We start from the raw sequence: 27,456 nt of genomic DNA on the forward strand, positions 1-27,456 counted from the left end.
TATGGTGACAATAATTTTGGATCAAACGTTATTATTATTCCTAAAGCCGTGCCAAATATCTAAAATTGCCGCTGTCTTGTCAGCACATTCTGTTCGACTGAGTGCGTTGTACGACAAAGATAGCGAATATTCAATTTGGAAAATATTACCACTGACATGGTGTTCATTTTTTTCCAATAGGGCTTTTCATAGATTGTTATTTGTTTCGAGCTGCTGTCATGTGTCATATAATATTAATATATCTACGTCATACGTCTTTGGTTTGTATTATTGTTATATACCAATAAAGTATGTCGTAGATATATTAATATTATGTAACACACGACAGAAGCTCGAAACAAATGACTGAATGAAAAGCCCTATATAGGGCTTTTCATCGATTGGCATTTGTTTCGAGCTTCTGTCATGTGTCACATAATATTAATATATCTACGTCATACGTCTCTAGTTTGTATCATTGTTATATACCAATAACGTATGACGTAAATATATTAATATTATGTGACACATGACAGAAGCTCGAAACAAATGACTGTGAATGAAAAGCCCTATACTGAAAAAAGTAATACTTTTGAAAAATTTAAACGTAGAATGAAGGACTAAATTATTACCGAGGGCTGAAAGTCCCTCAGAATAAATAAAAAGTTTCTTTTGAATGAGATCTTTGAAAATAAAAATCACACTAAATTGTCTCTTGGTTTTTCACCCCTGTAACTTTTTTCTCAGAATTCGAAAAAATAAATCCTATTTAAATATAGTATTGGAGCCGAAATTTTGCGACCTATGTGAAATAAAGATATCTATCATAAATCAATAATTCAAAAAGTTTGCTTTCGTCACATCCCCTAATTCCTAATCCTGTTTAATTTTGAGTGGGTATAAAAGTTCAACATACTAAAATACTGTTATTTGTTTCAATCTTTCTATGTAAGCCATGCATAATATTGTGTAATTAATAAAAATAGAAAATTGAACTAAACCTACGAGCAATATTATTTAATTATGTAGTTTTATATAGTTTCTTCTGGCCTACGCGATACGCCACTGGCACTCGTGTTTGGTTCTAACTTGGTTTTGGCTTCAGTTTCGTTCTCGTTGCGGTCACTCCAGGGAGAGGGTAAAAAATTTTCCATACTCTAGAGGCAATATTAATAACGTATGACGTAGATATATTAATATTAGATGACACATGACAGAAGCTCGAAACAAATGACTGTGAATGAAAAGCCCTATATACAGTGATGAGCGTGCTAATAACCGGCAAAATAAGCCAAAATAGCGCAAAAGATGGAAAACATAATACATTGCGAAACAAAAAGAGATAAAACTAGTGGAGATGGAAATGATCGTTATAAACGTATAAATTAACATTACATTATATAGTTTCCCATTTTCCACCTTTAAACATATCAGAGGAGTATGACAAATGACAACTGTCACTGTGACACTAGAATTTTATAAAATACTTCTGTCACAGACGTCTAAAGATGGGAAACTATGTAATGTAATGTTAATTTAGACGTTTATAACGATTATTTCCACCTCCACTAGTTTCATCTCTTTTTGTCGCGCATGTTTTTCATCTTTTGCGCTATTTTGCCGGTTATTAGCGCGCTCATCACTGTATATGTAACAACAACATGCAATTATGCAACAACTATATAACAAAAACTACGAATAATGACTTTAGACATAGACATAGACATCTCTTGAAAAAGGACTGAAAATGAATCTAAATAATTACTTAGGACAAGCTTACTTAGAATTACTTAGCAATTACTTAGACAAAAGTAACCAGACTAAATAAATAAACAGACAAATAAGAATGGGGTGCACGGCATTCGGAAAACTCTCCCATACTATCAAAAACCAAAAAATAACTTTAAAATTAAGAACGAACGTATATTTAATGCATGCGTCCTACCTGTTCTGACATATGGGACCCAGACGTGCACCTGTACCAAGAGCAACATAGATAAAATAAAGAAGTCTCAAAGAGATATGGAAAGAAAAATGTTGGGAATATCGCTGAGAGATAAAAAGAAGAACGAGTGGAGAAGAAGCAAAACCGGAACAACAGACGCTGTCGAACATGCTTTGAAATTAAAATGGAAATGGGCTGGTAATAACGAAAGATATCAGGATGGAAGATGGAATAAAGAAATTGGAAGCTGGAGACCATATACTGCAAAAAGGTCAAGAGATCGACCGCAAATGAGATGGAAAGATGACATTGATCAAAGCGCAGGTCCAATCTGGAAAAGGCAAACAGAAGACAGAGACAAATGGAGACAAATGGGGGAGGCCTATATTCAGCACATGAATAGATTTTGGGCTATAGATAGATAGACAGATCTAACAGCTTGACTAATTATTAATAAGAATATAATATTGATGTATTTCATATATTTTTGTATAATGTATTTAAAGTTGAATTTAAAAATATTCATATAACTGGTTTATCAGAACATAAATTATAAAAAGTGGTAATTTAAAAAGTCACCAAATATCTGTTAATGAAGTAAAAATTAATCATCGTTAAAAATCATTAATTTGTGTTACTATGTTAAATTGAGGATGTGTTATAAGTATTTTTACATTTATATAATAGGGAATTTGCACAAAATTTTTAATTCGAAAAAACTGCTATAAATCAAAACAGAACATAATTTAAAATAGTTATATCAAAGAAAAAAATTGTTTTTGTCTTTTGTTTGGCCCCTAAAGACAAATAAAATCGAGAGAAAATTCAAATTATAGCAGCTAGCCCAAAACACGCACTCATTGGTCATGACGTCATATCAATATAATGTTTGAAGTCCGGGCCATTAACTGATTTGGTTTGGTATTCGTTTACTTGTAATCATTTTATGGTGTAAAAACATATTTAGATTTATTTGTATTAGAGGGCAAATGATAGATTTTTTATTTTATATTTCTGATGAATCCACTTTTACTTTGAATAAGTACAGATTGAATCAACACCATCGCATCGTATAAATGATTTAAACATAATTATTATTATCAAATGTTTGTCCATTGTTTGTTTGATTTATTAATTGTTGAACACAGGCTTCCTCTAGATATTTCTATCTATTTCTAATCTGCATTTCAGCTATCCAATTGATCGCAATTCTTTTGAGCTCGTCGGTCAATCGTGTTGGTGGTCTTCCCTGGCTTCGTTTGTCTGTCTGTACTCTGCACTCAAGCAATTTTTGTCCTTTTTAGCCAAAAACATTACTCTATGACGAGGATTTCTTGCTTTTGCCAAGAATTTGGTTTTTCAACAATGTCGTTTTGATACCTATTGTTCTTAATAATGTGTAAACACAATTTTCTCCGTATAGCTACAGAGCAATTGGGCAAGCGTGGTATATTACGAAAGTAACGCAAAAATAGTAGCTTAAGCTGAAGATACAAAGACAACTTTATCACTTCTACGAGATTACTGAACAATACAAGATCGGAAGTTATAACGGAAAATTCTAAGAACATGATGTTTTTTGAATAGATAAAACTGCGGATATTTTTAAGATATGCTCCGTACTGATATTAGTAATGCGAAAATATACATAAGGTGTATACAACCAATACAGCTATATTCTCTCTATAAGGTTCCTACAGCCTCTGCCGCTTCTCGCATTTCGACCGCCATCTTTTTCTGTCCATCCATTCTTCTTCTTTGATGGCTCTATCTCTCATGATGTCCCGTATATTTTATTCCCAGGCAACTGAAGGCCTGCCCCTTCTTCTTCTTTGTTGTGATATGTAATTTAAAACTTTCTTTGGCCATCTATCTTCATTCATTCGTTTCACGTGACCATACCACACTAGTTGTCTCGTTTCAATTCTAACTACACTGGGAAATACAGTATTCGTCCTTCTTCTAATATCTTCATTCCTGATGTGATTTTTTTTGGATATACCACACGCTCTCCTTAGATAATCCATTTATACTACTTCTCTCCATTTTCTATCTTTTTTCGTGATCTGCCAAACTTCTGCCCCATAAGTCATAATAGGCTCTACCACGGTACGATAGATTGTTAATTTCGTATACAGCTATATACTGACATGATATATTATAATCATATTGTAATAAAATAAACCATATTAAGATCAATGTAGATGAAGAATTAAAAAAAAAATCAAAAGTACACACGAAATAAACGATGTTGTTAGACCTGGAGAACAACTATCTACGGTTTTATGGTCTAGAGTCCGGATTTCTAAGCATAATGCTTATGGTAAATAATACAAGCAGGACTATTTTATTTTTAAATATAAACGAAATATGCAAAAATAAGTCGTTTTGACAGCCCTTTTTTATGCTTTTTTTGCTTTTTTTTTTTAATTATTATGCCTTTTCTGAATTTCTGTGCTTATTTGGTGCTTTTTTATATACTATTATCATTTTTTGCATTTGAGAACAGCAGAAATTTAATTTTGATCTATGTAGTGCAATTGTGGAGTCTGATCTACCATTAAATAAATTGCAAAATGAAAGTTTTAAATCATTTTTGGAAAAGTACCTACTATCGAAGACACGTTCCGGATGAAAATACTCTGCGAAAAAATATTTTAATTGCAATTACAATAAAACCAGAACAAAGTAAAAACACTAGTGGGAAACAATTACATCTGGTTTGCTGTGGACGAGACTACATATATTTGTGGAAAATACGTTGCTAATTTAATCGTAGGCGTACTTCACGAAGAAATCTTGACAAAGGGTTATTTAGTGTGCTCAAAATAACTAGAAGCAACAAATAACAATACAGTTCCAAGATTCGTAAATGACGCTTTAGCAAATTTTTATCTTCCCGAGGCTGTGCCTACGAACAAAATAGTATGAATGCTTTTCGACGCTGCACCATATTATTATCAAAACAGCATCAACTCTTAAAGTGTTTTATCCAAATCTAATTGACTGTACGTGTCTAGCACACGGCCTGAATCGCGTTGCTGAGACTATACGGCTGCAATTTCCACTTGTTTGAGTTGCAACTTTTTAGAGACAGATTCCCTAATATTCCATTACCACCGGAACCAGTGTTAACTCGGTGGGGTAGATGGTTAGATGCAGCTTTATACTACGCCGAATATTTCGAAAATTTTAAAAGGTTCGTATTGGAACTTAAAGAGACTGCTAGTAAATCGATAAAATATTGTCAGGATGTTTTAGGTGCAACAGAATTACAAAACAATCTTGCTTTTATCAAAAGCAACTTTTGTTCTGTGAGTGAAACAATAAAATATTTGGAGAAACAGCAAATGAAGTTATCCCTGGAAAAATTGGTCAGATAGTATTAACAAAATTCAAAGATGTATTAACAAAAAACGAAGGATTTCAAAAGATGAAGAAAACATTTTCAGTTTTAAATTGAGAACACGTTGAAGATATAAATATGGATCCGGCAGTAGTGGCAAAGTATAAGTATGCACCGATAACCAGTGTGGACGTTTGAAAGAAGATTTTAGATACCTATACAAAAATTTTTTGAGTGATAAGTGCCGAAACTTTACGATGGAACACTTAAATGAGTAATTAGTTGTTTCATGCTTTAAACAAAATGATATATTTTTCTTCATCTAAAGAGAGTCGATAAAAATTAGGTTAAAGCATTTTTGGTTCAGTTATCTATTCTTTTTTAGTTTATTCTATCTTATTATTAAATTTATAATAGGTCTTTACTAGTTCTTATGCTAAGCCTAGAGATAATTATATATATTTTCTTAAAAAAATGGTTTGCCAAAATGTATATGTTTATTTTCATGCTTTTTTTATATAATAAAATGCTTTTTTTCGTAAAATTGTTATGCTTTTTAAGCACTTTTTTTGCGTTTCTTTCTGCTTTTAAATCCGAACTCTAGGTATAACCATGCAAAAACGAAAGATAGAAGTAAATTGGTAAAAGTAGTGTTTAAAACAAACCTACTAGCCGTTGATCATTAGAAACACATCATAAAATATGGACAAATAGCTCGCAATTTACATTGAAGCATGCTCCAAAAAATGAACAGAGAATAGGTATAAATGATTAAGAGGAATTTTTCCCCTGCTATTTTAGAGATACATACTTTATTTCAAAAGTGTTACCTGGAGTTTGCATTTATAAAATAGGTATCTATCCAACAATATTTTTGGCCTTACCGTAAGAGTAACTCTGTCAACGTATTTTCGTGATCCGAAACTGGAATCAGTATGTAGCCAATCTTCTATGCTTGAAACTGACGTTGTTTCTACATCTGGATGCCTCCATTTGCTGTCCAACGTTTCTTCTCCGAAGAAGAATCCTTTATCCTCTTTAATGTGGGAGGAGTTTGATATTCTACTAGAAACGCTTGCAGCTGAAGATGACGGACGAGCATTTTGGGAATTTGATATAACCTACAAAAATATATCTGAGTAATAATTATAGTTTAGAATGATCTTTTTAAAATTTTGAAAACAAATTTTTTGCTCGAGGTTTTTTATATAAAAAGAATAATTAAGGTATATATTATTTTTAAACTTAAATAGTTCCAAGAACTTTAAAATTATTAGGTCTTTATTGTATATAACCTATTACAGACAAAACTAACTAAAAAAAGTCCATTTTGTTTTAATTTCTTTAATCACGTAGTAGTCCAGAAAGCCACTGCGCATCCGCTAGGAAAAATATTCCGATTCGGATTTTTTGCACAATCTTACTTAAAAAGGACCCCTTTTAACAAATTTGCATGTTGCCAGGACCAAGAGTGGGTCAAAAATTTTTTAAAGGATTTTTTTTGTTTTTTCCTATAATTATTTTTTTTGCATGGAACAAAGTTTTTTTAGGTTTTTTGGATCATTCCAAACAGAAAAGGTCTGTAGTGACATTTCTCTAAAGTTCATAGTTTTTGACAAAATATGTCAAATATTATAAGCGATTAAAAACTGAAAAATTTCGAAATTGGCCATTTTTAACCCTCAATAACTATGTGAAAAACTGAAAATTTGAATGTTGCCAAGGTAAGTAGATATTCTTTAAACATCTATTGATGAAATCCCGAGGAGTTTTTTGCAATACAATATTCAAAACTCCTTTGTTTTTTTAATTGCTAATCATCGTGCGCGACACTTTTTTCCACCGACAGTATGGTGCAAATGAAAGGAATAAATTCGTTACTTCGTAAACCGGCGACTTTAAAGAGAAATCCCGAAATAGGTCAATTTGTATTTGTAAGTTATGATACTGTGGCATATATGGTATACTAGTGACGTCATCCATCTGGGCGTGATGACGTAATCGATGATTTTTTTAAACGAGAATAGGGGTCGTGTGCTAGCTGATTTGAAAGGTTCTTCTATTCTCTATTCAGTAATATAAACATTTATATAATTATTTATACAGGGTGTCCTTCTACTTCTTTTTTTTATCAAATAATTTAATTTAATAAAAAATTTTTGGACACCCTGTATAAATAATTATGTAAATGTTTACATTAATGAATAGACAATTGAAGAACCTTTTAAATGAGTTTAGCACGACTCCTATTCTCATTTAAAAAAATCATCGATTACGTCATCACGCCCAGACGGATGACGTCACTAGTATACCATATATGCCACAATATCATAACTTAAAAATAAAAATCGACCTGTTTCGGGTTTTTTCCTTAAAGCCGCCGGTTTACGAAATAAGGAATTTATTCCTTTCATTTGCACCATACTGTGTACACATATGCAACGGTGGAAAATAGTATCGCGCACGCGTGATTAGAAATTAAAAAACAAAGGAGTTTTGAATAATGTATTGCAAAAAACTCTTCAGGATTTCATCAATTGATGTTTAAAGAATATCTACCTACCTTGGCAACATTCAAATTTTAAGTTTTTCACATAGTTTTTGAAGGTTAAAAATGGCCGATTTCGCAATATTTCAATTTTTAATCCCTTATATGTCAAAAACTATCAACTTTAGAGAAAAGTCACTAAAGACCTTTTATGTTTTAAATGATCCAATAAACCTAAAAAAACTTTGTTTCATACAAAAAAAAATAATTTTAGGAAAAAAACAAAAAAAAACGTGTAAAAAATTTTTGACCCACTTTTGGTCCTGGCAATACGCAAATTTGTTAAAAGGGGTCCTTTTTGAGTAAGATTGTGCAAAAAATCCGAATCGATATATTTTTCCTAGCGGATGCGCAGTGGCTTTCTGGACTATAGTGAAATGTGAATAATAAACTAATACTAGGAGGTAAAAGATGTTGAAATTAAAATTTTTATTTTGAGCGTAACTTCCTTACTTTTAATGCTAGAAACTGTTTAAAGAACAAAAATAAAGCTTTTTTAAACAATTCGAATAAGTTGAAATTATTTTTGCCTAACAGTGCTTCTAGTCCTTTCGCCAGTGGGGGTACAACGGCCTCATTAATTCAGATGGACTTACCCCTTACTTTACCCTACTTACCCTTACTTTAAGTTTTTTTCATGTAGTTTGACCCGTAGAACACGAATTTTTTGGTAACAGTCGATCCGGATGTCGATAAGATTGTTATAAACAAAGAACTTGAGGAATTACATAACAGCGATTTTTCGCAAAACAAAACATTTTTTTGTATTTTTGGGTCATTCTAAGCAAAAAATGTTTTTACAAGCTTTTTCGTAGGATGCATAGTTTTCGACATAAACGCGGTTGAACTTTCAAAAAATCGAAAAATTGCAATTTTTGAACCCGAATAACTTTTGATTGAAAAATAAAATAGCAATTCTGCTTACTGCATTTGAAAGTTTAAGTCAAATTCTATCGCTTTTTTTGATTACTTTCATTGCTAAAAATTAAATTTTTTTATTGTTAAACAAAGCTATAAACACATAGTGATTGAATCATGTTTTCAATGCATTTCTTATTTGAAATCGAACGAGTAGGCGCGCATACAGACAATTTCTACGTAGATTACGTACATTAAAACGCATGCATTGGGTACGGGAAATAATATGTGTAGATATATGGCTTTGTTTAACAAATAAAAACTTAATTTTTGGCAATGCAATTAATCAAAACCGATAGAATTTGCCTTGAACTTTTAAATGCAGTAAGCAGAATTGCTATTTTATTTTTTAATCAAAAGTTATTCGGGTTCAAAAATTTCACTTTTTCGGTTTTTTGAAAGTTTAACCGCATTTACCTCGAAAACTATGCATCCAACGAAAAAACTTGTAAGATAATTTTTTGGCTGAGAATCACCCAAAAAATACAAAAAATGTTATGTTTTGCGAAAAATCGCTGTTATGTAATTCCTCAAGTTCTTTGTTTGTAACAATCTTATCGACATCCGGATCAACTGTTACCCAAAAAATTCGAGTTCTACGGGTCAAAATACATAAAAAAACTTGGGTAAGTCCATCTGAATTAAGGAGGCCGTTGTACCCCCCCTGGCGACAGGACTGTTCGTTTTTTGGTTATTTCACGTTGAAATATTCAATTTTGATTTTGGCGAGTATGAACCTATTTTTCATTAGTTACAACTCTTCTTTTACTGGGTCTAGAGATCTCATATATACAACTTTTTTTCACTTTTTTATAGGCTATATTTTTACTGAGAATATTTCTTTTCGATAAAATACTTACTTTTTAAGTTATTTGCAAGAAACCGTCTACAAACGTGTTTTTTTTTGTTAAAAAAATAACATATTTACTGGCAAATAACTCGAAAATTATTACTTTAGTGAAAAAATGCTATAGAACAGTGGTTCCCAACCTTTTATGTCTGGCGACCCACCTTCTGATGTTTTTTCATATTCACGACCCATCTCTCACCCATGAAAATAAAGAACACGGTCACTGTACGCTACTCAGCTACTGTAAGAGCCACGGCGCGACCCATCTGAAATCCGCCCGCGACCCACTAGTGGGTCGCGACCCACCGGTTGGGAAACGCTGCTATAGAACAAAAGTTGCTTAGAATTAAACAGTTTATTTATTTCAGGAATTATTTTGAACGTATATTTTTTCGCCCCCGAGAAAGGGTGACACTCACCCCAGGGCAAAAGCACACATCGGCACAATATCACTTTCCTTCTTTGTGATATTGTCATGTTATATATGTGCATGCCAAATTTCATGTCAATCCAAGAGGTTCGTTAAAATTTGGAGCAAAAACCGTGATTCAATGTACTAATAGGAATTGAAACAACAAAATAGTTTATAATTATATAAATTATTGTGTACTATAAATAATAAAAACGTGGTATTTTTTTTTTTTTTTTTTTTTTATTTTGGCTTAGACTTACCGTCATACTGCCAGACACATAAGGAATACAAGTTATCAAGTTATACAAAACAGGTTTAAAACAAAGATAACAACTAAAAGGTATTAAGTAACACTAAGCTTAACAGCTAAAACTACTAACTACCAAAGGTATTAATTATAAATGAAAAACGTGGCATAAAAAGTTCTTTTTTATAAAATTGTAATTATTATTAGTGTTATTTCAGAAATTAATTTACCCCAGAATGAAAATAAAGACGAAATATTTTTCTGTAAATGGACTCTTATTGTGAAAGTCAATTTAAAATATTGCCATCATATTCACGACATACATTTTTGAATACTCTGTTTAAATACTTTGGCAATTAATCTTTCAAAGGCCACCCAACCGGTTTATGTTTACTACAAACATACCTACATCATGAAAAACTACTCCAAGTGATTATAAAAAAAAATATTATTATCAATAATAATAATCATCGATGATTACGTGGTATTACAACAAGCAATTTAATTCTGTTTTCGTCTGACAACTTACAATACACATCATCGTATAAGTAAAGTACAGTAAAACCTCGGTATAACGGACTGATTGGGGGGAAAAAATTGGGGGGTCCGTTAAAGCTGAAAGTCCGTTAAATAAAAATTATTTTAAAATAAATCAGACTATTTAGAAATGTGTCCTCAATTTGCTATATTAAAAAGTTTATTGAAATTCTTTGTAAATTACGGCGTTTGGGGTCCACGGGGACCCCGTTATTATGCAGTGTATCTTGATAAGGGCAGGGTTAAGTATGTATAATATTAATAGGACCGTTTTAATTTTTTTACATTTGATCGGATTTTTTGTCCGTTATATCCGAAGTCCTTTAAATAGAGGTCTGTTATATCGAGGTTTTACTATAATATAATAACTAATAGAAGTAAAGTTTTTACTACAGAAAATTTATTTTAGTCCAGAAAGCCACTGCGCATCCGCTAGGAAAAATATTCTGATTCGGATTTTTTGCAGAATCTTATTCAAAAGGGACCCCTTTTAACAAATTTGCATGTTGCCAGGCCCAAAAGTAAGTAAAAAGTTTTTTAAACGTTTTTTTTGTTTTTTTTTCTAAAATAATTATTTTTGCGCTAAACAAAGTTTTTTTTAGGTTTTCTGGATAATTCCAAACAGAAAAGGTCTTTAGCGACTTTGATCTAAAGTTGATAGTTTTTGACATATAAGCGATTCAAAATTTAAAAATTGCGATATCTGTCATTTTTAACCCCCGAAAACTATGTGAAAAACAATGGAAAACTGAAAATTTCAATGTAGCCAAGGCAGGCAGATATTCTTTAAACATCGACTGATGAAATTCCGAAGAGCTTTTTGCATTACAATATGGAAAACCCCTTTGTTTTTTAATTGCTAATCAAGCGGGCGCGGCACTATTTTCAACCGTTGCATGTATATGTAATATGCGTAAATATGCGCGGAAAAATATTGTGATTCAATTTTTTTTTCACCATCTTGCTTGAAAAGTCCCCTTTTAACAAATTTGCATGTTGCCAGGATCAAAAAGCAGTCAAATAATTTTTGAAATCTCGTTTTTTGTTTTTTCCTAAAACTAATTTTTTTGTATCGCACAAATTTTTTTTAGATTTTTTGGACCATTCCAAATAGAAAAGATCTTAAGTGACATTTCACTAACTGTGATAGTTTTCGAGATATAAGCGAGTGAAAATTTAAAACTTGCAAAATTGGCTATTTTTAATGATTCAGTCAATTTGTACTCTACGAGCTCCCTAGTGGGAAAGTTTTGGGGTAGTTCTAATTTCTTTCATTATATATGGATTTTGGGCTGCTGAATCCGAATATGAGGTTTGCGGACAAAATTTCTTGCCGGAACATTGAAAAAATCACGAGAAAATCGAAAAATTTCAGCTTTTTTCCGCTTTTTGCTCAAATCTCGAAAACTATTAACTTTTAGTAACTGGTCTGTCAACAGAAATTAAAGTATGCTTTTTCTCATGAGGATCTTTCGATGCGTCACAGTTTTTCGATTTCTTTCTAGCGCATTAAATTACATGTGACAGAAAAAAACGCACGTCGATGATTACATTTCGTCGGTGACATTTATAACATTTATTCTAGTTGTCAATAGATGGCGCTATAATCGAAAAAAAATTATTTACGAATTATATAATGTATCTACGAATATAATCTGTTCAATTTATAAGACTATACAAATCAAAGAAAATACCATTTTATAAATGCAATAAACACAATTGATTTGATTTTATGCCAAATTGCAAATAAAATGTGACAACTGTCAGATTTAACTAAAATGTCATGTCACTAAAATGTATATTATCACGGACTTACCTTTTTTTCTATCATTTGTGACGCACTAAAAAATGCTCATGAAAAGAAGCATACTTAAAATTATCTACAAATATCACTATTTACTTTTTTTGTCAGACGAACCGTTCGGTCTAAAGTGCAAGTTGAAAATTGTCAATTTTTAACGGTCTCAACAAAACTCACTTTTTACATTCCAAAACTTTAGTTTTTATTAGAATGCTGTCATTTGATAAATTTCTCCTAGTTTTCTGTACAAATAATAAATGTTAGTTCATAATATAAATATGGTATGTCTCTTCTCACAGCTTCCATGAATCCATTCCATCGTAAAATACCGACAATGTCTCTGCTTTTCCCTTAGAGCCACAGAGGATCAGGCACAGATGGAGTCACAGCTTCAGATCTTGATTTCTGATAAACCTTGAGGTTTTGTCCTTTCAAAATGTATTAGTTGAACAGCTCTCTGACTACCATAAACCTCAGGTGCGGGTTTAGTTTTTAACCGAGGAATGGATTGGTTAGGAGCTATTGTATGTTTTGATGCAATACAAGAAATGCCAACCATGATGTAAAAATTGTGGTATCCGTCGATTGTATGTACGTTAACCCTTTCTGTCCCAACGCTGCATATATATGTTTTTGAAAAAGTGGGTCTGTATTTCCAGCCGCAGTATATATACGTTTAAGGTGTTATGGTTTCAATTTACCAAAGCCGAAAATATGCGTTGCTTATAAAATTTTAGACTCATTGGTGTCCCAGTGCCGTAGAAATATGTCCGAAAATGTTAGATTATTGTTCCCGAAGCCTTAAAATGTTGGCACCTAAGCCTGGATAAATTAGTCTGGGACACATAATTAACAAAAATCAACTGATATTTTCTTGATTATTTACTGACCTATTTTATTTTTGAAAAATGTGTTGAATAGACGATCGAAGACCACATCCAAAACTATAAAAAAATGTACAGGTTGATATTAAAAAAATTAAAGTTAGGGGTTGTAACTAAGGGATGAATATCTAGGGGATGATTTTTTCTACGCCATGTTACAGTGTATTACAAATGGAATAGATCAGTTTTTGTCCCATTTGAAAATCTCTATTCGTTTAAGAGATATAGCCTGGCTAAATTAGTCTGGGACACCTTGTATATGCTATATTGTAGCACTGGTGGCAACGCTTATAGGTAGCTGCTAGAAGGTGAAGCGTTTGTAGCCACAGTTTTCTGAAAGACCAGAAAAAAAAAAGAAGCGAATCGAGATACATGTGTGCAAGATGCGGAGTCGGCCTTTGCTTAATGTCATGTTTTGAGGAGTAAAACATAAAATAAAACTTATGTTAATTTACATTACATTATTTTTTTTTGAGTTAGTTACATTTTTTCAAGTTGGTTTTGCTCTCTGATGAGTACTTTTGAAAAGAAAACGTTTAAGTTGGTTAAAAAATACTCATTAAAACATGTTTAGGTCATTAATTTGTTTATTTATATGCGACGTATATATAAGGCAATGGGACTCTAAGCATGAAAAAACCTTTGGGATTGAGGGACCAACATGCAAATTAAGGCCTGGTATAGAAAGGGTTAAAATCAGCGTTTTCGTACACCTGTTGTGTAAAGCACGGCTGGTCAATTTTATGCGGATCGCCTGCGATTGCTGACACTTCCAGATAAGCAACGCGCTTGCTCAAAGTCTTGTAGCGGCAGTAAGGCCCAGATAGTTGGTCTCACCATTCCTTGCAGGGTTGGCCGTTTTCTCTACAAAAAGTACGGCTCAAGAAAATAGGTTGATGTAGTTTCCTCTTTGGGGTTTTGTTCATCCTATACAGAAGCTGTTCGCCTGGAAATGTCAGCATTCGCAGACGATCCGCAGAAAATTGACCTGCAGTGCTTTACACAGAAGGTGTACGATAACGCTGATTGTAACGTACATACATACAATCAACGAATAGCACATTTTTCACGTCATATGTGGCATTTCTTGTATTGCACCAAAACATGCAGTAGCTCCTAAGCAATCCGTTCCTCGGATAAGAAAGAAACCCGCGCCTGAGGTTTATGGAAGTCAGGGAGCTGTTCAACTAATTCATTTTAAGAAGAAAAAAACTCAAGGTTTATCAGAAATCAAGATAACAGATCCGAAGGAAACTGTGACTCCATCTGTGATAGATCTTTTGTGGCTCTAAGGGAAAAGCAGAGACATTCCCGGCCTCTTAGGACGGAATGGACTCATGGAAGCTGTCACAAGAGACATACCATACCTATGAACTAACATTTATTATTTGTACAGAAAACTAGGAAAAATTTATCAAATGACAGCATTCTAATAAAAAATAAAGTGTTGGAATGTAAAAAGTGGGTTTTGCCGAGACCGTTAAAAATTGGCAATTTTCAACTTGTACTTTAGACCGAACGGTTCGTCTGAAAAAAAAAAGTAAATAGTGATATTTGTAGATAATTTTAAGTACTTTAATTTCTGTTAACAGACCATTTACTAAAAGTTAATAGTTTTCGAGATTTGAGTAAAAAAGCGGAAAATAGCTGAAATGTTTCGCTTTTTTCGCGATTTTTTCAATGTTCCGGCAAGAATTTTGTCCGCAAACCTCATATTCGGATTCAGCAGCCCAAAATCCATATATAATGAAAGAAATCAGAAGTACCCCAAAACTTTCCTAGTCAAGACACAATTTTATTGAATCATAACCCTAAAAAACTATGTGAACAACCGAAAATTTCAATGTTACCAAGGTACGTAGATATTCTATGAACATGAATATTTTCTCTAGCGGATGCGCAGTGGTTTTCTGGACTATTTCGTATAAAGCTTTTTTACATTATACAGTGCGTCCATAAAGTAACGCATAAATTCGTTATTTCGTAAACCGGCAACTTCAAGGAAAAATCCCGAATAAGGTCGATTTTTATTTTTAAATTACGAATTTATGGAATATATATCATACTAGTGACGTCATCCGTGTGGGCATGATAACGTAATCGATGATTTTTTTAAATGAGAATAGGGGTCATGTGATAGCTCATTTGAAAGGGTATTCAATTCTCTATTCACTAATGTAAACATTAACATAATTATTTATACAGGGTGTTCAAAAAACATTTTTTAAATTAAAATAATTGAGACAAAAAGAAGAATTTATGAAATTTATTTAATTCAAAATGCGTATTACTACTGTCAGAATACAAAAAAAAAATTTATTTGACAAATAAACATTGATTTTCGCTTAAACGAAATATTGAAACTGACAAGAGGCAGGTGGGTGGAAGCTTTAACATTGAATGTAAGCGAAAACAATATTTATTTGTCAAATAAACATTTTTTCCTGTTTTCTGACAACATTAAAACGTATTTTGAATTAGATAAATTACATACATTCTTCTTTTTGTCTCAATTATTTTAATTAATAAAATGTTTTTTTGAACACCTTGTATAAATAATTATGTTAATGTTTATATTATGGAATAGAGAATTTAATACCCTTTCAAATGAGCTATCACATGACCCCTATTCTCATTTAAAAAAATTATTGATTACGTCATCACGCCCAGATGGATGACGTCACTAGTATGAAAGATACGCCAAAAAATCGGAAATTAAAAATAAAAATCGACCTGTGTCGGGATTTTTCCTTAGAGTCGCCGGTTTACGATATAATGAATTTATGCGTTACTTTATGGCCGCACTGTATGTTAACATTTAAATAAAGAAACACTATAGAAATTCAAACCAAATAAAAAAAAATTAAAATCAATGACAATTAATATAGGTACATACACATACGTATCGTAAAAATTATAAATATAGAAGTCATTGAAAAAAGAAAAGCTAACATCAAATTTTGCCAAAATGCCAAAAAAAAACCTTATTGTTTGTAAATGATGAAAGGGTTGCCAATGCGAGTCCATTATACAATTGGATATGGTAATTGAGTCAATACTCGCAATCTTTAGTTTGTATTTTTATTAGTTGTTACATAATCGTGGGGCAACCGGTTTCGAGTCTTACAATATATGACTCATCATCAGGCCCAGTACAAAAAAGTCTTCTCAATACAAACTACAAGCTAAAAAACACAAAACGAGAGACATGTACACATATATATACAAAACATAAAAACAACTTTGTCTTGGTTTTAATCACACACCATGAAGCCAAGCAACTGTGTAGTATTGAACTCAACCTTCCATAGTATGTAAAGATGAGACTTATTGTCATTGGGAGCGACCAATCTGATGAAAATTGCTTGGTATATAATTTTAATGTATATACTACCATCATTCCTCAACTAGTTAAGGGATGATGGAGTTCTGACAAGATAGTATGCGATCAAAAGACATAATATAAAGTTATTAGTAATTAGTATGTACTTACATAACAGCCATTGAAACTGTTCCACAGCTAAAGATGTACATGCAGTCACCAGCTCCCATAAGGATAGTTGATCGATCAAACAACCTTTAGTCTCTTATATTGTAAGTTGTGTTCAATGTGGAACTTGGAAAAGAAAAATTCTTATGTTCCCCAAAGATGTGTGTTTTATATTAATAACATAAGAATTTTTCTTTTCCAAGTTCCACATTGAACACAACTTACAATATAAGAGACTAAAGGTTGTTTGATCGATCAACTATCCTTATGGGAGCTGGTGACTGCATGTACATCTTTAGCTGTGGAACAGTTTCAATGGCTGTTATGTAAGTACATACTAATTACTAATAACTTTATATTATGTCTTTTGATCGCATACTATCTTGTCAGAACTCCATCATCCCTTAACTAGTTGAGGAATGATGGTAGTATATACATTAAAATTATATACCAAGCAATTTTCATCAGATTGGTCGCTCTCAATGACAATAAGTCTCATCTTTACATACTACGGAAGGTTGAGTTCAATACTACACAGTTGCTTGGCTTCATGGTGTGTGATTAAAACCAAGACAAAGTTGTTTTTATGTTTTGTATATATATGTGTACATGTCTCTCGTTTTGTGTTTTTTAGCTTGTAGTTTGTATTGAGAAGACTTTTTTGTACTGGGCCTGATGATGAGTCATATATTGTAAGACTCGAAACCGGTTGCCCCACGATTATGTAACAACTAATAAAAATACAAACTAAAGATTGCGAGTATTGACTCAATTACCATATCCAATTGCTTATTGTTTGTGTAATAAATTTTATCAAAAATGGTAAATAAAAATATTACATTAACGTCAATTATGTCATATTATGTGTATCATATGTTTAACGTCAAATTGTGTTCGTCAAAAATTTCAGGCGACTGCGCTAGGTGTCGCGTCAGTCATGCACAGAGCGATATTCGAAATATTGGTACGACTGAAACGCTGTCATTGTTTTCTCTTGTTATTCATTTTCCGCGACAGATCTTTGGCAATATAAAAAGCTTTTACTCACAGAATTATGCTATGTTCTTATTTTACATGATTATCAAAGATTTCTATATATTTCTTTTAGATTTCTATATTTTTTGTTTATATCTATAGATAAGCAAAATTATTGGATAAAACTCGCAAAGTGAATGTGAATGTAAAAGGAAATATATAAAATAATGAAGAGTTATCACTCCATACATTTCTGGGCAACTATATTATACACGTGTTTCGAACTACTTGGTCTTCATCAGTATAGTGTAGCCAAGTTAAAAAGTTGTATTTTAACTTGAAAAAGGATCACTACAGGATCAATGTTACCATTTTTGGTTATATTGCTAGAAGACCCTGTCATCGCAGGGCTACAACTACCATTGCCAAGGAGTTAAGGCTATCTGAGGAAATGAGAAGCCATAACGCTATTAAATAAAAAATGATGTTGAATAAGCGAGAACAAATATAAATATAGATAAGCAAAATTATTGGCTAAAACTTGTAAAGTGAATGTGAATATAAAAGGAAATAATAATATATAAAATGATGAAGGGTCATCAGTCCATACATTTCTGGATAACCGTTAACTATATACAGGTGTTACGGACTTCTTGGTCCTCATCAGTATAGTGTAGCCAAGTTAAAAAAGTTTTATGTTAACTTGGGAAAGGATTACTACAGGAGCAATGTTACCATTTTTGGTCATATTTTTAGAAGACCCTGTCATCGCATGGCATATACAGAGTGAGTTTTATGTATGGAAACACTCAATTATCTCGGAAACATCTTGCACGATTTTTATAGATTTTGGTGAGTAAAGGTTTTCTGAGGCGAAATTTCCAATATTATAGTGGCAATTACATTGTTGTCAGATTTTCCGTTTTTCTGGAAATCTAGTAAACTTTCTTATTTCAAACGGAACACCCTGTATATTTTTGGCGTTTTGAAGTCCTAAAGAAATACTGATTATTTTTCATGTTATATTCCCTATACCTAAATGCCATAATTTCGAAGTTATTGCAACATTTATTAAAAAAAATTTAAACAAATTATAAAAATCAATTTTTTCGGCTCGGGTAAATATTACTATGAAATATAATCAGTATTTTATTGGGACTTCAGAACGCAAAAAATATACAGGGTATTCCATTTAAAATAAGAAAGTTCATTAGATTTTCTGAAAAGCGGAAAATCTGACAGCAATGTAATTGCCACTATAATATCGGCCGCCTCAGAAAACCCTTACCCACCAAAATCTATAAAAATCGTGCAAGCTGTTTCCGAGATAATTGATTGTGTTTCCATATATAAAACTCACTCTGTATGTAGTTGCCCAGAAATGTATTGAATGATGATCCTTCATAATTTGATATATGTATTTCCTTTTATATTCACTTTGCGAGTTTTAGCCAATAAATTTGCTTATCGATATTTATCGCTTATTCAACATCATTTTATTTAATAATGTTATGGCTTTTCATTTCCCCGGGTAGCCACCTCATTGGCAGTGTTAGTTGTAGCCCTGCGATGACAGGGTCTTCTAACAATATGACCAAACATGGTAACATTGCTCCTGTAGTGATACTTTTCCAGTATATAGTTGTGCAGAAATGTATGGAATGATGGCCATTCATCATTTCATATATTTCGTTTTATATTCACATTCACTTGGCGAGTTTTATCCAATAACTTTGCTTATTTATTTATATTTGTACTAGCTTATTCAACATCATTTTATTTCTTTATGTCTACTTATTGTAAAAGTAAATAATTTGCGAAGTTAAGAGGCAACGGTCTGGAATTATGTCTTATTGATCTATCTTCTCAGTTCTTGATAGATAAACACATTTCAGCAATCAACTTAAATTAGACTATGAAGAAGATGATAATACAGAAAATCTACTAAACGTACATCAGCAACTACATATTGAAGGATCAACAAAAGAATGTCGCCATTATCAAATTCCATTCAAAAATAAAAAAAATATATTAACCATAATAAAGCCCCCAGAACCCACGAAGTCTGCTCTGAAATGTACAAGGAAGGTGGTGCCATGTTTTGGCAGTAATTCATAAACTAATAGTCATTAAAATAAAAATGTATACCATTTTTATTCAGTTACAATGCGAAGGCAAAACTCTTATTTTTCACTTAGTACAGAGAGCGCAAACCAGCACTCTAAGTAGACGATTTTCGACTCTATTTGGAGTCATCATCAGAGAGGCGTAGGTTTGCTGTTCTCTGCCCCAAATGACGAAACTCCGAGAGCTTATCTTTACATTGCAACCGTCGCGTCGTTTTGGAGTAGATGCCTAGCAACATCTGCTAAATGAAAGTCAAAGTTTTCAACCTAATAAAAATTATCAAAATATTTAAAAATATTTTTAAAAGATACTTAATTGAAAACTTATTGGACCATTTTTCTGGTAACACCTCCATGGCTTCTAAAAATTGCAAACCAGATGGATGCTGAAGCGAAGAAGACAAGAGGGAATTCCAAAAATTTCAAAACTTGCAACTCATGACCCCGTCTGTTCAGCTGATAAATTCCAACGGAAAATGGACCTATGTATACCATTTTATTCAGTTGCAATGCGAAGGCAAAACTGTCTTGTTTTTAACTTAGTACAGAGAGCGCAAACCAGCACTCTAAATCGACGATTTTAGACTGTAATTGGAGTCATCATCAGAGATGCGTATGGTGTCTAGGCGTAGGTGCCTAGCGATATCTGCTAGGCACCTACTACAACCTTGCAACTGAACAAAAATGGTATACATTTTTATTTTATATTAGTATTACTCCTTTGAGTAACATAGCTCCATTTTCCGTTGGAATTTACCAGCTGAACAGACGTAGGTGCCTAGCGACATCTGCTAGGCCCCTACTGCAACCTTGCAACTGAAAAAAAAATGGTATTCATTTTTATTTTATACACTGCGCGTCATAGAAAACGGGCACCCTAAAAAATGGGTCATTTTTGATGTCGCGTATCTCCTAAACCTGTTGTCCGATTTAAGTGATTTTTTGAATATGTTATAGCCCTATTCGTTGTCAATATCCCTGTAATAATATTTTTGCAAAACAGGTAAATTTTCATTGTATACCGGGTGTACGAATCAAACTATGTTTTTTTCTCAAAGTTCGCAACACCCTGTGGAATATTCTAGCATTTATAAAATACTGAAATTAAAACCCAACTATAGCCTCAGGTTTTATTAACGTTCTGTTTTTTGATTCATTCGCTTATGTTGGATAATACAAAAGTTATGTACTTTAACAACTAGGCATGCTCTTTATCAGTACAGGGTGTTTCTAAAGAAGTACAACAAACTTTAAGGGGTAATTCTGCATGAAAACATAATGACCGGTTGCTTTATAAACATATGTCCGCAAATGCTTTGTTTCCGACATACAGGATGTTGAATTTTTTCTTACAAACTGACGGTTTATTTATTGCCCTAAAACCGGTTGAGATATGCAAATGAAATTTGGTGGGTTTTAAGACGTAATTTTTAAACATTTTGTGACATACAATTAAGAATTTTTTATTCACCATTGGCGTGCATACGAATAATACGATCGGTTATATTACCCGTATGCGCTGCAATAGTGAATATAAAATTCTTAGTTGAATGTCAAAAAATGCGAAATAACCATCTCTTAAAACCTACCAAATTTCATTTACATATCTCAACCTGTTTTAAAGCAATAAATAAATCATCAGTTTGTAAGAAAAAATTTAACATCCCGTATCTCGGAAACGAAGCTTTTGCGGATATATGATTATAAAGCAAACTGTCATTATTTTTAATGCAGAATTACACCTTAAAGTTTGTCGAACTTATTTAGTCCCTAAAACCCTTTAGACTTATAACACCCTGTACTGATGAAGAACATGGCTAGTTGTTAAAATACATAACTTTTGTATTATCCAACATAAGCGAATTAATCAAAAAACAGAATGTTAAGAAAATCTGAGGCTATAGTTGGGTTTTAATTTTAGTATTTTATAAATGCTAGAATATTCCACAGGGTGTTGCGAACTTTGAGAAAAAACACAGTTTGATTCGTACACCCGGTATACAATGAAAATTTACTTGTCTAGCAAAAATATTATAGGTCTGGATCCCGCGTATGAAAAAAAAGTTGATTAATAGCAAGCTGAAAATTTGTTAATAGCTTAAGGGTGTCTAGTCGGATAAACTTTGATATATGGGAACACTGGAACAGGGGCAGTTTTAATTGTGGAACAGGTTAAAAATTTGGAACGGTCAGACCACGAAAACGGCACATTTATTTTGTCCGACAGAACAGACTTAAACTCTCCGAACAGAGATTAAACTCTCATGCAAAAATCAGACTGCTATTTATCACCTGTCATAATTCCTGTCATTTGACATATTGTACATGTTCCACTCATTAAAACGCCCATTTGGTGATAAATAGTAGTCTTATTTTTGCATGAGAGTTTAATCTCTTCTCGGAGAGTTTAAGTCTGTTCTGTCGGACAAAATAAATGTGCCGTTTTCGTGGTCTGACCGTTCCAAATTTTTAACCTGTTCCACAAATAAAACTGCCCCTGTTCCAGTGTTCCCATATATCAAAGTTTGTCCAACTAGACACCCTTAAGCTATTAACAAATTTTCAGCTTGCTATTAATAAACTTTTTTTTCATACGCGGGATCCAGACCTATTATTACAGGGATATTGACAAATAATAGGGCTATAACATATTCAAAAAATCATTTAAATCGGACAACAAGTTTACGAGATACACGACATCAAAAACGACCCATTTTTTAGGGTGCCCGTTTTCTATGACGCGCAGTTTATTAGTATTGCTCCTTTGAGTAACATAGGTTCATTTTCCGTTGGAATTTACCAGCTGAACAGACGGGTTCGTGAATTGCAAGTTTTAGAATCCCCTAAAAAAATGATTTTATTAACGTTTCGACGCCCAAATCGGGTGTCGTTGTGAAAATACAAAAAAAATTTTTTTGTATTTTGACAACGACACCCGATTTGGGCGTTGAAACGTTAATAAAATAATTTCTTTAGTAACATTGTGGCTGTTTTTTCATCAAAACTAGTTAATTGCAAGAATGCCACAAGAAAATAGCTTCAGAACAACTTTAGAATTCCCTCTTGTCTTCTTCTCTTCAGCACCCATCTGGCTTGCAATTTTTAGAAGCCATGGAGGTGTTACCAAACCAATAAGTTTTCAATAAATATCTTTTATAAATATTTTAAATATTTTTAAATATTTTGAATATTTTTATTAGGTTGAAAACTTTGACTTTCATTTAGCAAATGTCGCTAGGCATCTACTCCATAACGTCGGTTGCAATGTGAAGATAAGCTCTCGAAGTTTCGTAACTTGGGGCAGAGAACAACAAACCTACGCCTCACTGATGACGACCCCAATTAGAATCGAAAATCGTCGATTTAGAGTGCTGGTTTGCACTCTCTGTACTTACTGAAAAATAAGATAGTTTTCCCTTCGCATTGTAACTGAATAAAAATGGTATACGTTTTTATTTTATATTAGTATTACTCCTTTGAGTAACATAGGTCCATTTTCCGTTGGAATTTACCACCTGAACAGACGGGGTCGTGAATTGCAAGTTTTAGAATTCCCTCTTGCCTTCTTCGCTTCAGCATCCATCTGGCTTGCAATTTTTAGAAGCCATGGAGGTGTTACCAGAAAAATGGGTTCAATAAGTTTTCAATTAAGTATATTTTAGGAATATTTTAAATATTTTGGATATTTTTATTAGGTTGAAAATTTTAACTTTCACTTAGCAATTGTCGCTAGATACCTGCTTCATAACGTCGGTTGCAATGTGAAGATAAGCTCTAGGAGTTTTGTCACTTGGGTCAGAGAACAGCAAACCTACGCCTCTCTGATGATGAATTCAATTAGGCTACGGCTCCACGGGCGAGAAATTGACGCTAGCAGTAGCAGTAAAATGAACTTAAGGTTCCGCGGAACGGAATAGAAATAGCCGAACTGTACCGACTACAGGACATGTGCGTAGTCGGTTCAGTTCGGCTATTCCCATTTCGTTCCGCGGAACCTTAAGTTCATTTTACTGCTACTGGCTAGCGTCAATTTCTCGCCCGTGGAGCCGTAGCCTTACAGTAGAAAATCGTCGAATAAGAATGCTGGTTTGCGCTCGAAAGAAAAAAGTTTTTATGCTTCTTTAAAAATTTTTACTATTTTGTGAGATTTTTAAAATAAAAATTTGTTTTAATACTGTTTTATTTTATATTACTATTACTCCTTTGAGTAATACTAATTAGTTAAGCTTGAGTTAATCTTTGGTGCCAACTTTTATTTATATTAGAAAAAAAAATTTTCTTGAAAAATATATTGTTTGTAACGAATTAATGAATATTTATTACAAAAGGGATCATGCAGATGTTATTATTTTTATATGCTACCCCAAATTAAAAAAAAAAAAAATATTGAAATTGGCCCATTATTAACGGAGATATCGCAAACTACTCCTCGGCCAATTTTCAGGCAAAGAGTTTTCATTTAAGGTGCTGTAAAAATCATCATTTCTCAAAATATTCTAGAATTTTTATTTTGTGTATAAATAATGGCATTGTTAAGTAGTAGGGTTAAAAGATGTACTCACGCACTTTTAAATGTTAATATTGATAAATAAACAAATTATGAATTTTTAAACTTGGAAAAGCTATCTCGGCAAAAAATGGTTCTAGAAGATTTATTTTCTTTTATTAATGTGTCAAAAACTACCAGAAACACGAATATCGAAAAATAATTTCAAAACTTTTAATCCCGGCGATGTTATTAAAAAAACAAATATTAAACAAATTACACCAATTGTCAAACGCCCTTTTTGAGGAGTGTTTAATTGAAATTTTAATTTGTCAATATTGTAGCGTGATTAGTGTAATTACTTCTAATTACAATAAAACTAGCGGTTCGTAATTTATATACGACTTTATTATTTATTTATACAAGTTTACTTTACAAACTTTAGCTTAAGACTAACTCTAATAACAGCGCGCTCCGCTTAAATAGCCAATAGGTCCTGTTCTCGAAATGTCTACATATCCCTCGGCCTAATGAATATTCTGGAGATCTTCACTCACAGCGCCGTCGCTTCTGTGACGTCACGGCTACTGTTATTCCGACGGTTGGAATTCTCTCAAGCCGGGGACTGTTTATTGCGCCGATTCGAAACTCTTTCGTTACACTGCTCCCCTCTTAAGATCTGAGCGTCTCGATCAGCAACTCTAGATGAAGGCTCAGGATGGCGGAATCTACACGACTCTCCAGCTTTGCATACACCCTTCAAGAAGAAATAACAGTCTACTGTCTTTGAAGGATCCGACATCTTCGGGTTCATGCAACACACAGTAATTCGTACGCCAGTTTCTCTGAAGACCACCTCAAGCATGCTTCTCACAATCTTCCAATCCAGATTTTCTACTGCATGGCCTATTTTTGGTAAAGCCAAATCTTTGATGTCATAATTACACACGGTTTTCTTCAAATTAGTTAGAGCACGCCATATGTTCTCGTAGCTTGGCGTGTCCGTATAAGACTTCCTGGTCACCATATACAGCAAAGATCGAGGACCATCTTCCAATCGCAGTACTCTTCCAATTTTAGGTTGTTGATTTCTTAACTCGTCCAGGCGGCCGAACTTTCTATTGAATACGGACGAGATTCCTTTAGTCATCTCGAGGTCTTGGGCAACACAGTGGGCTAGAGAGACGTTTTCTGGAACACCAAACAGATCTTGCTGAACTTCTGTGGTCACGCCGAATCTAGCACTCTTTCTCGCTGCGTAATTTGACATAAATTGATTAAAACTTGGCTGTGCGGCGTCTTTCATCTCCTGTTGGAGGACTCGGGCTTCTTCTGTTTCATTTGAGCCAGCATATGGTGCAAGACGATTTATGTGAATAACTTTTGGTTTACCGTTTGGTAACTTCTTAATTCTGTATATTACGTCATTTATTTTCTTCTTAACTTCATACGGACCTTCCCATTGTCTTTGCAGTTTAGGACACAGGCCTCGACGACGTTGTGGATTATAAAGCCAGACAAGATCACCTACTTCGAAGCTTTCATTCTTGCAGCGAGAATCATATTGATCTTTCATTCTGTCACTGGCTATCTGGATGTGTTGTCGGGCAAGTTCATGAATGTTGTTCATTCGTAACTTCAGGCGGTCTACGTATTCTTCGCCTGCAACATATTCCTCGGAAGGTCTGCAGCCAAACTCTAGGTCGCAGGGCAAACGAACTTCACGACCCAACATCAGGCAGGTTGGTGTTTGACCTGTAGTTTCATTCACGGCCGAGCGGTAGGCCATCAGGAATAAATGAATGTGTTGGTCCCAATCTCGCTGATGTTCAGATACAACTTTGGACAAGTGTTTACCCATCGTTCGGTTCATCCTCTCGACCATTCCATCTGATTGAGGATGCAGGGGTGTTGTTCTGGTCTTATTGGCACCAATCAATTTACAAACGTTTTGGAAAAGAGCTGACTCAAAGTTTCGCCCTTGGTCGGAGTGGATCTCCAAGGGAACACCAAATCGGCTGAAGAATTCTTTAACAAGTACCTCTGCAACGGTAGCAGCTTCTTGATTCGGTAATGCATAGGCCTCGGTCCATTTCGTAAAATAGTCCATGGCTACCAGAATGTATTTATTTCCAGCATCGGTTTCTGGAAATGGACCTGCAATGTCGATTGCTACTCTTTCCATAGGACTTCCAACATTGTACTGTCTCATGGGTGCTCTCTTTTTACCAACTGGACCATTACCGGATGCACACAGTTCACATTTCTGGCACCATCTTCTTACATCATCTTTACAGTTCACCCAATAGAACCGTTCTCGAACCTTTTGCAGAGTCTTCGTAATACCAAAGTGTCCACCTGATGTACCGTCATGCAACTGACGCAATACTTCTGACACTTTACTTTTAGGTACAATCAACTGAAGCTTAGATTCTGTACCATCATCGTTCTCAAAGGTTCTGTACAGAAGATCATCTTTTAGTATCAGGCAATTCCATTGGCTCCAGTAGGCCTTGACTTCCGGACTACATGCACTAATGTTTTGCCAACTAGGTCTCTCACCTCGACGCATCCAATCCAATACTCTTTTTATACGTGGATCGTCTTCTTGGGCTTCTTGTAACTGTTGTGGCTGCCATTGCTCATTAACGACGGTAGTTCGTCTCACAGGGCAAAGCTGTTCATCTAGTTTAAGCCGGTGATTACAACTTTCACTGCATGGCCGTATCGAGGAAGCATCTGTATTTGAACCAACTCTTCCAGCCCTCTTCATGCGTCTCTTCGGCATCGTGTCACGAATCACCCTCCGTACCATTTCCACCAAACGTTCATCTTTTCTCTTATCGCCTTTTTCCACGGTTATTACTCGATTGTTTCGTGAAGCTTGGCTAGCTGCTTCGTGTTCCAAGGCA

At 33.6% G+C, this 27,456-nt stretch overlaps 1 protein-coding gene across 7 annotated transcripts in view; it reads right to left on the reverse strand.

Annotated features, from left to right (window-relative positions):
• LOC114332012 (uncharacterized) overlaps positions 1–27,456 on the reverse strand; it is a 431,454-nt gene that overhangs the window by 155,415 nt on the left and 248,583 nt on the right. For all 7 annotated transcript variants that reach the window (XR_007696787.1, XR_007696778.1, XM_050645467.1 and 4 more), the window contains one exon: positions 6,155–6,391. Coding sequence is in view for 5 of the 7 variants with exons in the window: in XM_050645467.1 (XP_050501424.1) it covers positions 6,155–6,391 (237 nt within the window). In the remaining 2 variants the exon portion in view is untranslated. The remainder of the gene's footprint in view (positions 1–6,154; positions 6,392–27,456) is intronic.

The sequence above is a fragment of the Diabrotica virgifera genome, chromosome 1 (genome assembly GCF_917563875.1).
Source record: "Diabrotica virgifera virgifera chromosome 1, PGI_DIABVI_V3a".
Classification (NCBI taxonomy): domain Eukaryota; kingdom Metazoa; phylum Arthropoda; class Insecta; order Coleoptera; family Chrysomelidae; genus Diabrotica; species Diabrotica virgifera.